We start from the raw sequence: 16,407 nt of genomic DNA on the forward strand, positions 1-16,407 counted from the left end.
AAAGGCTCTAATACAGCAGGGCTGGTCGTCACTGTCCTGGTCCGCTCGACCCTCATCCAGTGAAGCGAGATCAGAAACCTGACCCCGTAGCACGCGATGCCTTGGGTCACGAGGGCAAGGGCGACTTCAACGAGAGTCTTCTCCACAGGAGAAAGTGGAAGCAGAGTAAGCGGCCCCACAGGAAGTGGTGGCACTACTGGGACCTGCAGAGGGATTGCCGGAGCAGGGGGCTGTTCAGGCAGCTTACGATACATTTCCTTAAATAAATCCTTAAGTACGCATTCATGGGATCAGAATGTATAAGCGTGAAACTTGCCAAACAACTTATCCTCAGAAGTAGTCCAGGCGCTGGAGTGGGGAGAGGCCACTCGGAAGGGGCATAACCCCAGGATCTCAGAGAGGATGGTTGCCAGGAGGGTCCTCCACCAAACTGGATCCACGTAAACCAAAAGGAGAGGATGTAGGAGGGAGCAAGACTGTAAGGCAGTGGAGTCCGAGCACGCCCATCCATTGGAGGGCGTAACAGGTGCCGTCATCCACAAAACTAGGAATAGGCTGCTCCGCCCCAAAGACAGGCCCCTCTGTACCAGCCATTGTGAACGTTTATGTGAGCCGTAGACAGAGGTGAACTGCGTCACAGGTGCCAGTGAGGTTGTGGTCACCACAGGGGAATCAGGGGACTTCTGTTCCATTGTAGCCTTGTCACAAGGAACCTCAGCTAGCAGCCCTGAGTATTTCTGCGACCCCTTAGAGACCGCTGATAAATTAGTCCCCAGTGAGGGAACCCTGGGGTACCCAGTACTCTAATACTTCAGATGTTTCAGCAGCATCTTTGCCCCCGCAACAGGATCGGGTCGACCACTGGCCTGAGTGTGGGAAGGCTTAGTCACCACCTGAAGGCAGAGCCCTCAGAGACCCCTCAATATTGCAGGTCTTAGATATAGCCCCATAATGTGGAACCTCCGGAGTAACCCTGGTAAGTTTAGTCACTTTAACAGTAACCTCGAGCCGAGACTCGGTACACTTAGTTCCAGATGTGGAAACCTTGGAACTGACCCCGGTGACAACAGCCCTAGAAGTACAGGGCCTAACTTGAGCCCCCAAAAGGGGAACCTCGGATTAAGATCTGGTCCTGCCAGACCCAATGCAGCAGACTTCGGAGGGCGCGACGATTAGATCCCTTTCGGGACAGCTCAGGGAGATCTCCTGTAACAGATCCACTTTGAGCACCTCCTGGATCCCAGGAAGGAGTCCCCTAGCCAGGGTGCCCAAAAAAGGAACGGACTTACCGGTTGCGTCCTTTTTTCTTCAATGAACTGCTGTAAATGTGGTGGAGGAATCCGCTGGAACACCTCCCACCTGACAAGTCGACGTTTTCAGTGCTCGGACGGAGAGGGAGTCGCAGTAGAAGCACAAGTCCCACCAGTGTTCGGGGCCTAAGCACTCCAGGCAAAGAGCGGGGATCCGCCCTCGCGAAACAACTTTCATATTATGAACAGGACACAAATCCCAGTCACTACGACATAGACGGAAGAAAGATGGCTGGAACCGGAGCAGGAAAATAAAGGACAAGAGAACCAAAAGAAAAATATTCCCTGAGGTGCAAGTGAATCAGACCCCAAATGTGCGGAGAAAAGGACTGAAGGGCAATGCGTGGGACAGGAGCTCAGGCAGGGAGGGCTATGGTTAATTTTTTGATGCTTAAAAGTGCCCTGGTCCAGTCCCGATGGACAGAATGTCCCACAAGTATGGAGGAAAGGCAACAGGATGTAGGAGTAAAATGTTATATGTAAAAGTACAGAATTCCATAGTTATGTCAACTAACCCATCTGCACGGAAACAGATGTTCAATGTTTCACTTACATCTCTATGCAATAATTAGGAGCACAGAAAAAAAAAGCATTGACATTTTTGAAGGGCTGCAATGTTTTAAAATAGTTGATAATTATCTGCTCAACTTGTACAGGCCATGTAGATAACTGCTATTATAAAGTGACATTAAATGCTATATAATATCTGCAAAAATATTTGTGTTTAAGACATGAAAAAAAATACTCATTATGCAAAATCAGGGGGTAAACAGTTCAAGTGGCAGGCTGCAAGGCAAAACTTTACTTCCCCCCCCCCCCCCCTTTCCACATTCACCAGAGCACACCATTTCTTACTTGCATGTTCATTATTACTAGCTAATGGCAAGTGCTAATGTAATTTGGAAGCCTGAACAGTTAATATTGATACTGTGCCAAAACAAAAACCTGCCTCATTCAGAAAAGCAGTTTTAGTACAATTTGGCCCATCTACAAGTAGTCACTGGGTCGCTTTTACCATATAACTTTAAAGACACCATTTAGTTAAGATTATTGCAGCCTACCACATAAAGCATGTTCACCAGTAACCAGAGTAATTGTGATTGGCGGTTTAAGTAACCCAGAGTTGCAAAGCTCAAAAATTTAGTCAGCCACTTGCTGGATATCTTGGATCACCACAAATACATTTCAAAAGTGAATCTTGTGCTAGGTTCCTCAATACCTTTCCACTGAATATATTGCACCTCTGCCCAGCACAATGTTAACCATTACACTAAAATACTATTCAAAACACACTTATCGCTGCCCCACAGTGCTTTTGATTTGGACTTGCAAACTTTCTGCATAGTCGAGCACTCACCTGCAGACGCACACTCATTAAAAACCATCTGAAGATATTGCTCCATAGCCTTCCCAGCACTTAGAGAAACTTTGTCAATCATCAGATGGCTGTTATCTTTGAGAGTCACCATCAATCGGCAATTGTTCCCATTAGCTCGACACAAAATAGCCTTAATGTTCTGGCTCAACTGCACAAAATAAAACACATTTGAATGATGTTACCCACAAATCTAAAAAGAACTCATGCAACTTTAGTTATTCAAGTCCAGACATCTAGATTCTAGCTCATAGATGCACACATACACAAGTGTAGTATCAGTCAATTACAGATATTAAGATAATTTTGAAAAGCATATTTTCAAATAGGTTGGGGGAGGGTAATAAATGTAGGGGAGTAATAAGGAGGTCTCCCCACATAACTGCAGGGAAATTATTTTCGTTCAAAATATTTTTTCCATACATAGGCTTTATTGCGACAAGTCATAAAAGCAACAAAATACATCATATGAACTTAACACACCAGTAAAATACAATCGTACAAGAATTCATTGTTATAAGTCAGCAAAACAATAAAACATTGATAAAATAGGCAAGTGTGACGGACAGCATCCTAACATTAGGGGATAAAAATGTCAGTGCTACGAAGTCGGAAGTCGGAAGCGGCCTCAGAACAATTCGTACGTACGTACGCACGTACTCTGGAGAGGTGCGGCTTGACTTCCGGTTGTAGTTTTGCGTCGCTCGAGGCCTTGGACGCTTCTGCGGTTCTGTGGCTGTGACGGAGTGAGAGGGGCCGCGAGCTGCAAGCTGAGAGTGGGCCGTGAATTGCAGGCGGGCTGGCCTGACGCGTGTGGGCGTTTGAGCGGGCGCCCGGACGATCTTGGATTGCCTCTGGCTCGGGTGGAGGCTCGTCTGAGGGCTGGCCCCGTTGTTGACAGGCACCTGCACTCTTGGACAACTGAACCGCGGCATTTGGATCCCTTGAGGCTCAGCTGGAGGCCAGCAGCGGATCGGTCTGTAAGTGCGGTACTTGGAGCCTATGCAGCTTGGTCGGAGGTTTGATTTAAAATAAAAAAAAAAATAAATAAAAAAAAAAAAAAAGTAAGTGAGCTGTTGTGTTGCGGGGGGTTGATTTATCACGTATCACCCCTCAGCAGCAATAGACAGCTGGAATCGGGGTCAGAGTGTGTGTGGCGCCCGGAGCGCTTTGGGATTGCTGGAAGTTTGTTTTGGAGGCGAGTAAAAGGCACCGCCATAGGAATCCGACTTTAAGTGGGGCAGTAAAATCATTACTTAGGACCCTATTTTAAAGTTCTGGACCCACAGCAGCATAGCACAAGCTATATTTATCTTAAGCTTATGATAAGAGCACTAGGGCCTGATTTTCGGAGATAGAGAGCATTGAAAGTTAAGTGCACCTATTGTGACCCTGAAGCTAATATTGCACTGCTGATTCTATAATCACTTAGTGCGGATTAAACCCAGACAGTCCAGCAATATACACTAATAAACGTTTAAAAATAAATTAACTATATGCCTCCACGCAAGAAGCTCCAAGCACCCTATAATCTGCGACAGCGGAAAATTGGGAATAGTCCCAACGAAAGGCGAAAGAACGATGGACAATGAGAAGCCAACAAAGTCAGCACCCGTTACCAAAGGTGCAATAACTGACTTTTTCCCTGTGAACCTGCATCCCGAAAATAACTCCACCACCATGGATGAGGGTGAGGCAAATAAGATGGACCTGCAGGATCAAGAGAGTTTTGGAGATATCGATAACAACTCCCTATTGGAGCAATGTCTCTCAATGCAAAGGTCAATGACACCTGCAGCGATCAAAACATTACAACCGGCTCCGAGAGATCAAATCGATGGAGCTATTTTACCACTGAATGCTGGTCTTGTGAGATTATCTACAACACCTAATTTAGAAATTCTCAATGACTCCGAGCTAGAATCCCGAAAGGAGGATGCAAGTTGTACCATATCACCCAGCCCTATAGAACTGGCTGAACTGCAATCATCGGTTGCATCTGTACAATTTGCACTGAAGATTCTACTAAAATTATGTGGACGCATATTAGAAACCACATTAAGTCTACATACGCAAAACCCTGCTGCAGAAACAACTATTATCAGATCTTCAGAGGAGAACTCGGGCCCTATTCCAATAGTACCCGAGATAGCGGACAACCCAGAAAGGTCTCCTAGCATAGCTAATACATTTGAAGTATTCCTCTCCCGTAAACAGCGGAGATTGGTTAAAAGAGCGGCAAAGAGAAAGAAGGCTGGTGAAGTGATATCCCCGGTATTGGAGATCGAGACATTAGGGAATAATAAGAAAAAACCGAGGAAACCAATTACAGGAGGGGTCAAACGTACAAAGAAGCAAGCTGGCTATTTAACAAGTTGGGCATTGTCAGAGGATGAAGGGGACCATGATATTGAAAGGGGCACCACCCCTACACCTGTCAATATAGCTGACATTGAACAGCCAGAGGAAATTTATGTAATGGATGGCGAAGGTAACACATCAGCTGAGGGCGATCAAAGTAATATGCAAACTATGGCCAACCCTAAGAATAAGGAGGCTCCCCCCAAAGAGAACAGGATATGCCTCATTAAAAACCTGTACCAACAAAATGAAAATTGCTGGCTAGCTAGAACTGAGCTAATGACTAGACTACATGCTGTTCCACAACTTCGAGTACTAAGATCAGATGATTTTGAATTTGTTGAGCCGCTGCAAGTGCCTAATCCCAATGTCTCTGCCATCCATTGTAAATTTATTTCTTCTGCCCAACTGATGCGTAATTACAAAGAAAGTCTTCGAGATGTCGACATCGAAGTTGATACCGATCCTGACCAGGAGGATCCAAACTGGCCACGTAAAACGCCTTTAGTGGTAAAAGAATCATCCGAAAACCAGCCAAAATTGAAAAATGACCAGGTAGCGATAGCTGATGTCCAAAATGTGTTAACTTGGCTAGTATCAGCACTACCAAGGGTGGTAAACTCAAATTGAACTCCCACATTTGTATCATGGAACTGCAGAGGTTTTAAGCATTTATTTGCCACGGTAGGTTCTCTCCAGCTCTTGACTGAAAACATTTGTATATGTTTGCAAGAGACTTGGCTGAGGACTCCTATTATCCTTAATGGCTATTCAATCTACCAATCTCTGGCGATGAAGGGAAAGAGAGGAAGACCTTATGGAGGGTTGATTATAGGCATTAAAAACACTGTTAAATCTAGACAGCTGAAGACATTATCCAGCGATAAAGTGATGGCAGTGGAAATGAAGAGTATAAGTGATGTAGGCAAAGAAAACACTTATCATTAATCTATATAGCCCACCTAATGGAATTGGAACTGAACCCCTTCAAGAAGCAATTCATGAACTATTAGCAGCATGGGTGATCGATCCAGCTAATAAATCGGTAATTATTGTTGGGGACTTTAATTGTCATATGTCAGGCACACTTGTCCCCACGAATAATCCTCTGCTGAATTCAACAAATAATTTTAAGCATAAAACTGAAGATTCAATTGGTATTTCTTGGCAGTCATTTTTCAAGGAATGGGAAATGGAGATGATAAATGGCAGAACCCTCAGTGACAATCCTGGAAATTACACCTGGCATAGCAGGAAAGCAAAAAGTACCTTGGATTATATATTTGTGAGCCCTCAGATGGCCCTGAACGTAAGAGATCTAAAGATCACCACAAATGAATGGAGTGATCACTCCACCCTCGTGTTAAAGTGTAATATAGGTGTGACAGCTACATATATCAAACCCCTGGGGGACATGTCATCTAATTACGCGGGTACACGAATACGCTGGTCGGACAAAAACATTAACGCAGCTGTACACTCCATACAAACTATGGACGATAACATATTGTCCCAGCTCCAAAGCATGTCCTTAAATGAGTTGGAACAATGGGCCGCCACTTTTTCCGCTGTTCATGCGACATCTGCAGTGAATCAAATAGCGACAGAGGATAGAATATCAGTAACATACGATAAAAGTATAAGAGATGCTAAGCGCAAGTTGAGAGCTGAAATTCGGCAGGCTAAATATACTAGCGCAACCTTTGGAGGCTACCATGGAGTATGTAGGACCCTAAAAAATAAATATAGAGGGTGGATTAAAGCCAAAAGAAATGAGCAAAAACTTAAACAATGGCAGTCAATGGTTCAAATCATATGCTCCAAAATCTCGAGAAGCATATGGTCATTATTGAGCCAAGCAAGGGGTAGTGGTTGTAGGGATATGATTAATCCGATAAGTGCAAGTGAATGGTCAGATTTCCTTATATGCCGAAATATCCCCGATGAAGAAGTAGGTAAGCCAGTAGAAAAGATGACACCAAGAACCGTCCCATTCAACTTAACAAATGATCATTTAATTTGTAAAATTAAAAAGCTTAAATCATCTAGGGCGCCTGGGCCCAATGGTCTCTCAAATGCCGTGTTGAGGAGCCAGCCGGAATTCTGGGCCAAATTTGTAAGTATACTATTTGGTAAAGTGCTAGCAGTTGGGAGGATTCCTAAATCATGGCAGCATGCCTATTTAATTCCAGTCTATAAGAAAGGAGTCAAGAAGGATCCCTGTAATTACAGACTACTCTCAATGTTAGACTGCACTGGGAAACTTTTTGCAGCCCTTCTATTGGAGAAATTAGAAGAATGGGTGTCCAAAACTGAAATATTTAATACATTTCAAAGTGGTTTCCGGAGAGGATATTCAACAACCCACAACATTATTATTTTGGACACCCTGCGCACAAAAGCAATGAGGAAAGGAAATCCACCTTTATATGCTTTGTTTGTAGATTTTAAAGCAGCTTTCGACTCGGTCCGGCGTGAGAAACTGTGGGCAAAACTTGAATTATTAGGCTGCCCCGAGAGCCTCTTGTACTATTTAAAACTACTGCACGAGGATAACACAGTGGCCTGTAGACTTAGTAGTCAGGGGGACTTTACAGCGAAGATCCCACAAAACCGAGGTGTTAAGCAGGGCTGTGTGACGGCTCCATTCTTGTACAATTTGTTTACATATGATTTACCAGGGGTTATTTTAAGTGAACAAAATTGTCCTCCTGTTATCGGCTCTATTCATTGCGCGGTACTAGCATATGCCGATGATTTGATTATTATGGATCACACATTTAGTGGCTTACGGAGGTCTGCACTGAAACTCTGGGAATATGCTATAAATAACGATCTAATCATCAACCAGGAGAAAACTCAGGTGATGCTCTTTTCAAATAAGAAGATAGCACGACCCAGATTAATTCTGCATGATATAGAAATTAAATATACCCAACAATATAAATATCTGGGGGTCGAAATAGACGCCAAGTTGGGATACAACAGCTGCATACAAACAAGAAAACATCGGGCAGCTCAAGTAACGTCACTGATCAGCCAATTTGCAAGGCAGAATTGCGGTATGTCACTTTATGGTATCCGTCAAATTTATACCCAGGTATTAACCCCAATGGTGGTCTATGGCCTGGAAGCGCTATTACAGATGAACTTAAGCTGGCTGCAAGTGATTGAGGGGAAGTTCTGGAGGAGAATACTAGGTCTCCCTCAATCCATCCCAATGGCATTGCTAAGATTGGAAGTTGGGGTTTCCTCACTGGGGTCTATCGTCCTGAAAAGGAGAGCAGAACTGTATCTAAGGATGTCTAATCAACCAGAGTCTCGGCTATTAAAAGAATTCAGTATGGAAAGCATAAAGGAATCCACCAAATGCCATATGAAAAAGGAGACTGAAGACCTTCTGAGGACAATATGTTGGACCATGAACGAAGAGAAACTCAATGATCCTCAAAAAAAAGCATTATCTAAAAAAATCGATCTCTGGGATTGGCTAGAAAATTATGCACATCTTGAGAAGCTTCAAAAATATAAATTTATTCATCATATGCTTTATACATTTAAACAAATGCAGCCATACTTATCTCTCTGCCCCTCTAGTAGGCTTAGACGATTCCTACTCCTATTGAGGGTTGATAACCTACCGCTGCGAACCAACAAAAGCAAATATAATGGTTTAATTTTTATAGAAAGATACTGCAGACTTTGTAAGAATAAAGGATGTCAAGAAACTGCTCAGCATGTTCTCTCTAGATGTGTAAATATGATGGACACTTATTTAGTAAATTTCAGCAATTTTGTACATGATGCGGAGTACATCAGGGATCCTGCCTTCTGGCAACGCCTCATGAACACTCAGAGTATTCAGCTGCAGATTGCCACCTTTAGAGTATGGTCAGAAATTGAAAGAACCCTGAAGATCTTTATATGAATTAGTTAAACAGCAGGTTGATGATTATGACTATGGATGTGGCCTACGGTCACTGTTATATGTGTCTCATTACTCGAATCATATGCAATTGCTACTAAGCTTGAATGATTTGAAAATTGTAAGTGTAATAAGTCCAAACTATGTTTGAGTTTAATAGTATTTTTAAAATATTTTTCTTTAAATATTTTCTTTTAATATGTAAATATGCAATATGATGAACTTATATATTTATCAGTATGTGTAAAGTTTAAATATAAACTAACACATTATTAATAAATTAAATTAAATTAAAAATGGTTACAAAGGCTGGCTAGGCTGACTCCTTAAACTTCTGCATGTGGACTATCCAGGCCGGCTCAGGTAGTTACTAGTGGCAAAGAAAGCCAAAACGTCTAGAGTCCAGGCATTTAGCCAGTGCTTCCCCCGTGGTTCTACAGCAACGATTTAAAAATAACGGCTTCAGGTATCTTTCCCCCCAGGGACTTCATCCTAGGGGAGAACAATAAATAATGGCAAAGATCGTAAACAGCATCTTCACATAGAATGCATGTAGGAGGATGGGCATTATTCCATTTATGGTGTTAGGCAGCAGTGGGCAAGATACCAAGACGAAACTTTAAATATACAATGGTTTTCCCTCCCATGGATAGCATAGCCCAGTTACTCTTGGCAGCCGACCGCTTTCTTGATCACAAGATACCGGGCCAGCGACTCAGAGGCCCTGGATTTATTCAGGGTGACTCTCCGCCTTACCCCGTGCAACCCGGTTATTTCTTCCTTGGAAGCCGATGTAATGGCAGCTGGGTTGGACCAGTACCTCCCTAACCCCAGCTGCCCCAAGTTGTTTTTACGTGGGAGACCTACTTTAAAGAGGAACTCCCTAGCTGGGACAGGACATCCTGGACTGCTTCTTTATATTTACAAAGATGTTAATTTGTCCATAGTTGGACCCAGTAGTGCGCTGGATGCAATTTACAGATTTAATTGAAACCCTGCAGGCCTGTTTCAAACTGCACAGGAATATTTGGAGCACCAAGGTGGAGCCCCAGGATATATTTCTAAAGTGTACTCTCCACCACTGCAAGGGGCTCGTTTGCCTCATGCCCCCAGAGTTCAGCCCCAGAGATAGCAGCCTGGTGCACCTGTCCTTTGTACGCCTCCAATGAGACGCACACCGCCCTATTTCGTGCTCATTCGTAAATCTAGCAAGGGCCCCACACGATTTTAGCCTTCTCAATCTGCAATGTCCGTCCACAGGACGACATGACTCTCGCCCCCAGATAATCATATGAAGCAACCTGCTCGATTACTCCATCCTCCAAGGTGAGACTAAGGGCCTTCCGTTTCTTCCTCAAGTTAGCGTTAAAGATCATGACCTTAGTTTTGCCGATAAGGACAGGCCATCCTTTTGATGCAATCAACAAAAATCTCCAACTGCTTGCGGACACCCGCAGGGGTTAAAGACAGAAGTACTGGGTCATCCGCAATCCTCAGGGCAGGGAGCTCATCACCTGTCAGGGTTGGCGCGACGGCCTGCGTGCCCAAGAGCTTCAGAACCTCATTGATGAATATGCAGAACAATTTGGGAGCCAATACGCAACCCCGGCGGACCGCCTTTGTGATGTCAATACTGGTGGTTGTGCTTCCATCAGCCGCCCCACCAATCAGACCACTGCAGTGTTCTCTGTATATAGGCTATGAATACAGAAGGGATGCCAAGCTTCGCTAGAATCTCCCAAAGTCGTGTTCTTGGTACACTGTTGAATGCAGTTAGTAAAATCGACAAACGCTGCATACACATTTGTCTCTGAGCACAGCATATTTCTCACACCTGCCAGAGACGGAGGCTCTGGTCTATGGTACTCAAGCCCTCCCAGAACCACGCCTGGCAGTGATTTATTATGCCATTAATTTTCCCCAAGGTGATCACATAGATCCCTCCAGTGCTAAGACTATAGTACTTACACACTAACTGACCAAAATTAACCAAAGTAAATTTACTCCGCTCTTACTATATATCAAGTGAGATGCACATTAACCACCACACTCCTGCTTAGGCATAAAGTTGATAGCTATTCTAGGACAAGACGGAGGCCAGCATTATGCTTTAACTCTTATTACTGCTCCAACAGCAATTTAAGGTAAACTTCCGTTTCATTTTTTAAAATTATTATTTTTTTTTTTTAAACTTGGTAACACTGGTTTCTTTCCAGCTTTCCTGGAAGTGTAAAACATGAGGGTAACAGTTTGGAAAACCAGTTAAAAAAAAATGTCTCTGGACTATCAATGCCCACAATCCTTCCAGTCCATGTAATCTTGCCTCACAGTCTTTACCCAATCAGGGCTAGCCCATGTCTATAAGAGGACTGTGGATGCCTTCCAACCCCTCTTTTCTAGGTTGCTGCTCCTGAGCCAAGTACCTTTCTCAATTAGATCATATTTAGTCTTGTTATCCTATACGCATGCAAACTTACATACTTTACATTATATGCATGTATTCTGTGGAATAGTGCACTCGTTGCAGCGTATATATTGGTATATTTACATATTCATTTAATGAGTAATCCAGATGGCGTTTACCTCGCATTGATTCCGAATTTACCCGAAGGGGATCTTCCACCCCGTTCGCCGACCTGCATTCTCCTGCGGTCTAGAGCCGGAGCCGCGAGCAAATGAACTCACACTAGGCACCTGGTCCCGCCTCCTCAGACCAAGCGTTCATACGTGCGACCAGTACCCCTCCCGCAAGGCCTTTAGGACCCAGCTGGAACTCAGCTGCAGGCAAGCTCGCCCCAGCAGCCACTGCACGCCGTGCTCATCCTTCATTTCTCGAGTGTAGAAAGACAAGAGAACAGTGCAGCGCGAGTGAATCTTTATTCCTTTTAAAAAAGTGATTTGGAAGTGTGGGCAAACATTGTAGCACCTGTACAAAATAAACAAATATAATAAAATCGAGCTGAGGTGCCAGCCCAGTCAGATCATAGCACAATATACTGAGCCCAGAGGATCAAAATCTACTTCTCCAGGGTGGAGCTCTGAGGAATGGGCAGAGGAGCCCATACAGGTAGACCAGGACACCTCCCACAGTTTTAAAATGATCCTGGGAGATTCACTATCTCAAGCCGTTTCAGAGGGGGTGCTCCCTCTTACAAAAGGTTGGAACAATGAGAGGCCATGCTAAACAAGCAAAGAGCCGACCAACAAATGTCCAAGAAGAAGTGTGCTCAGCCCCGGTGAGGGTACCTCAGCAAGACACCACAACCTTGGGGTTGATCATAAGGGCAGTAAGAAGACTCGGCAGAGCAGAGACTCCGACGCCCCCGAGCCAGCCAGAAAGGGCAGGCTTGATGCCCCAAGAGCCAGTTGACTCTAGGTTGAAGGAAGCCTTTATGAGAAGGGAAACTGTGCCAGGCTCTCGGGTGTACAATGTTGGAGAAGAGGATGCTGGATACACACCAGATGAAGAGAGCAGAGAGGAGGGGATATCTCCACATCAACCCCCAGGTGATAGACCACCTTCGTCTGGGATTTGGTCTAGGAAATAGGTTCAATCCAGAAGCAATAAGACATCCTAAGTCTACGGACTGGGTGCCGTCGGCCAGAGTTGCCAAATACATGACTCTCCATATCAGAAAACCTCTCGAACGAGAGATCAGATCTAAAATGAGAGCAGAATGCCCCAGGCCCGAGCTGCCTGGTAAGGTAACAGACACCCCAGATCTCGACCCCAAGATGGTCACGTTTGTAATAAAGTCCTCCAAGGATGTAAGAAAAGGGGTTGGCAGAGCGTGGCCCCTCACAAAAATGATGGATTTAGCCGAGAGGGCCATAGATACAGGCGTTACAGTAGACCCTCAAGTGTGCGTCTGCTTTAAAGAGGAGAGTACCAATGTTAAATACACAGTGCACCCAAAATGAAGTGCTATGTCCATAATAAAGGTATTTTTTTTACCCAAATGTTTATTATTCTTTATGAGCCTGGTGTCAAAGGCGCCAGGACGGTGTCCATCCGAGCCTCCTGTGTGTGTGTTACCCTGTAAGGTCTGGGTCCTTGGCCCGATGACCATGAGACACCTCAGGGGAGGGCTAGGCTAGCACAAGTTGGTTACCCTAGACGAGGAAGCCGTGACAAAACTCCATTGGTGGTTGCAGAACTTGGAGGCCTAGAACGGCAAAGCAATCTTCGGAGATACTCCAGATTTAGTAATAGAGTCCGTCACCAGCAGGGCAGGCTGGGGGGCTCGGTGCAGAGATCTGGAAACAGGAGTGAAGTGGTCGCAGGAGGAGCTCGACTCCACAAACTGTCGGGACTCTTAGCAGGCTCCTTCGCAGTGAGAGCATTCACCAGGGACCGAGCGAACTGCTGTGTCCTTCAAGATGGACATTTCAGCAGTCCGGTATAAACAAGCTAGGAGGAACATCTTCCAGGATGTTGGCAGAGTTAGCAAAGGATTTTTAGCATCATTGCTTATGCCAGCAGATGATATTATCAGCAGAATATTTACCAGGGGGTCCGAATACGGTAGCAGACTGGAATTCACGATATCTGGTAGACTCCAGCGACTGGAGGCTGCTCCCGAGCATCTTCAATAGCCTCCAGAGGCTATAGGGGCCATTAGGCCGAGATTTGTTTGCAACCAGGCTCAATACTCAGCTGCCCAGGTTCTACAGTTGGAGGATAGACCCGGAGGCAGCAGGGACAGATGTGTTCCTGCATCAGTGGAGATATGTCCTCCATTACACATTCCCTCAATGTATCATGCTGACGAGAACAGTAGCGAAGTGAGGAGAGAACAGGCAGAGCTAGTGCTCGTGGTACCGATGTAGAAGTCCCAACCGTGCTTTCCAGTAGTGATGGAACTTTCAGATTTCGAGAGTGATTCCTCACAGGGAGGACATTCTTCAGGGTCCCGACGGCCAATTTCACCCTCTCATAGCAGAGGGCACACTTACCCTGCTAGCGTGCAGGGTTTCAGGCAAAGTTGGGAGCTGCCAGGCATTTCGCAGCTCGCTGCAGATTGCATCAGAAGCTTGTGGGTGCCTTCCACCATTAGGAGCCATGGTGCCGCTTGGGAACAATGGTCGTCGTACTGCACAGGCATCGGTGTTCATCCCATTTCAGCACCTTTAGTACACATGCTGAATTATGTAGCTCAGGTTCGAGGAAGGCTGTGCCTACAGGACAGCAAGGGTGTACAGGTCCGCGATATCAGCAAGGCATGACAAAGTAGAGGGACACCAGCTAGGAGAGCACCACGCCGTAGTACGGCTGCTCAGAGGCGTGAAAATGAGGAAGCCACCCGAGCCCAAATACTCAGTTCTCTGGGATGTGTGTAGAGTCTTTCAGTTATTCTCAGCTTGGCCAGAGAACAAAGATCTCTTGTGATCGCAGTTATCAGGGAAACTCGCCATGCTTTTGTGCGTCATTGCATGTAGGCTAGTGTTGGATGTGAAAGCCCTGGCATTAGACAGGAAGATTTTCTACCCAGATGGGGTAGCCTTCAATGTAGCAAATAGGACGCAATCCAACGCCACGATTATTTCTTATCCCTACTTTCCAGATAACACAAAGTTATGTGTAGCACAATGGGGTGACCCAGCTGTTAATTGCGCGAAGAAAGTCTTTTCATGCAGTAGCCACAGCCACCATAGCGAGGCTGGTTAGAGAGATAATGCAGTGGGCAGGAATAGCTTTATCCCAGTTTGGCTCGCATTCAGCGAGAGGCGCAATGGCTTCCAGCGCATTTGCGGCAGGCGTTCCTTTGCAGGACATCATGAAATCAGCAGACTGGTCTAATGAACGTACTTTTAAGACTTTCTATTTCAAGCATGTCTCTGTAATAGCTAATAGAGTAATTAAATAGCTTTGAACAAGCATAATGCTCGCCTCAGTCTTGTTAGAAAGAAGATTGTCCGGGCTTACACCTCAAGTAGTCTTGATTCTATTAAACATCAGGAGGCGAGCATTATATCCCACCCTCCTGGGTCATGACAATATCATGAACTGTTTAATGAAGATGTGTTAAACAAAAACCCACCCTGATGATCACGTCTCCATTCCTTACAGGGGAGGACCAGAAAGCAACCTGAGAGCGACCACGCATTTACGCCTCGGAGGAATCGAAAGTGAGGTTCCGCTACGCCATCTCAAGGCCAAGGTTCCGGCGAGAATGTGCAACGGCAGTTTTTCTTCCTGTTGGTTCAAGTTGACTGTTGAAGTTAGTGCGAATATTGGTTTGCTGCCTCAGAAAGGGGAGTTGGAAGGCATCTCCAGTTCTCTTATAGACCAAGACTGAGGCAGGACTACATGGACTCAAAGGATTGTGGGCTTTGGTAGTGCAGAAACCCTTTTTTAAACTGGTTTTCAAAACTGTTACCCTCATGTTTTACACTTCCAGGAAAGATGGAAGGAAACAAAAAAGTGTTACCAAGTTTACCTTAAGTTGCTGTTGGAGCAGTAATAAAAGTTAAAGCAAAATGCTCGCTTCCTTGTCTTCAATAGAATCAAGACTGCCTGAGCTGTAAGCCTGGACAATCTTGATTGCTCTATAATCTCCAGAAAAGTCCATGTTTGGGTTATTCATTAGATCAACTGGCGATGAGCACTATTCCCCATTCAACAGAGTCTACGCATATTTGTACACAACACCAAGCATCCAGAAAATGCTTTGTTTCAATTACACCAGATGTGAATAGACAGTGAAAATAAAGTCCATACGTTTTAGCAACATTCTGTAAGAAATACAAGCTGGATCACAATATACACTATGTAGAATTTGAAAGAATGCGTAGCTAGAGGGGACCTTAATAAGCCATCTCCAGGCAGGGATCCAGTAAGGTAAAATTACCTTAGCTCAGGGGTTTCACCCGTTTCTCATAACAAAAACGTAATCTTATACGCAGTATCTATTGATCTGAAAACTGCATCTGAGGAACTTCCAAAGGGTATTATGGCAGACATTATTGGACCACATCCCAGGCCATCTACTGATGCTTGTCCAGCTATCTTTTTTGGTTGTGAGAAATGCAAGACAAGAGTGCATCCTCACGCCACTACTGTTTAGTATTGACATTAATGGATTGAGGAGTAAATATTGCCTACATCCTCCATACGAATGGGCGACAGAAGACACGCTATGCTTTGCGTATGATGCAGTCCTCTTGTCGACCACCCCTATGGGCCTTAGAGAAACATTAAATTGCTTCACCCTTGTGTAAAGAACTAGGATTAGAAATCGCGAGCAAGACAAAAACCATGATTTTTAGACCTAGATTGTGACTAGCTGAGCAATAGGTTTGCAGAAAAGTTTCTGGACGGCTCAGCTCGTAAAAGCAAACGTCACCTTCGGGAAGAACTGCAGTGCCATGCAAAATATTTTAGGCATGGTGGGTGTGCGGTTATATCTGCCCTTGAAGTCAATCCAGGCAAAATC

At 44.8% G+C, this 16,407-nt stretch overlaps 1 protein-coding gene across 3 annotated transcripts in view; it reads right to left on the reverse strand.

Annotated features, from left to right (window-relative positions):
* The window catches only part of USP37 (ubiquitin specific peptidase 37), a 724,569-nt gene that overhangs the window by 678,536 nt on the left and 29,626 nt on the right, over positions 1-16,407 (reverse strand). For 2 of the 3 annotated variants that reach the window (XM_069616844.1, XM_069616843.1), the window contains exon 3: positions 2,668-2,836. In XM_069616844.1, coding sequence (XP_069472945.1) covers positions 2,668-2,836 — 169 coding nt within the window. Of the gene's footprint in view, positions 1-2,667; positions 2,837-16,407 lie in introns of those variants that run through there. The other variant, XM_069616845.1, reaches the window with a different exon arrangement.

Source organism: Ambystoma mexicanum, chromosome 9, assembly GCF_040938575.1.
Source record: "Ambystoma mexicanum isolate Mex_15411 chromosome 9, UKY_AmexF1_1, whole genome shotgun sequence".
Taxonomy (NCBI): Eukaryota; Metazoa; Chordata; class Amphibia; order Caudata; family Ambystomatidae; genus Ambystoma; species Ambystoma mexicanum.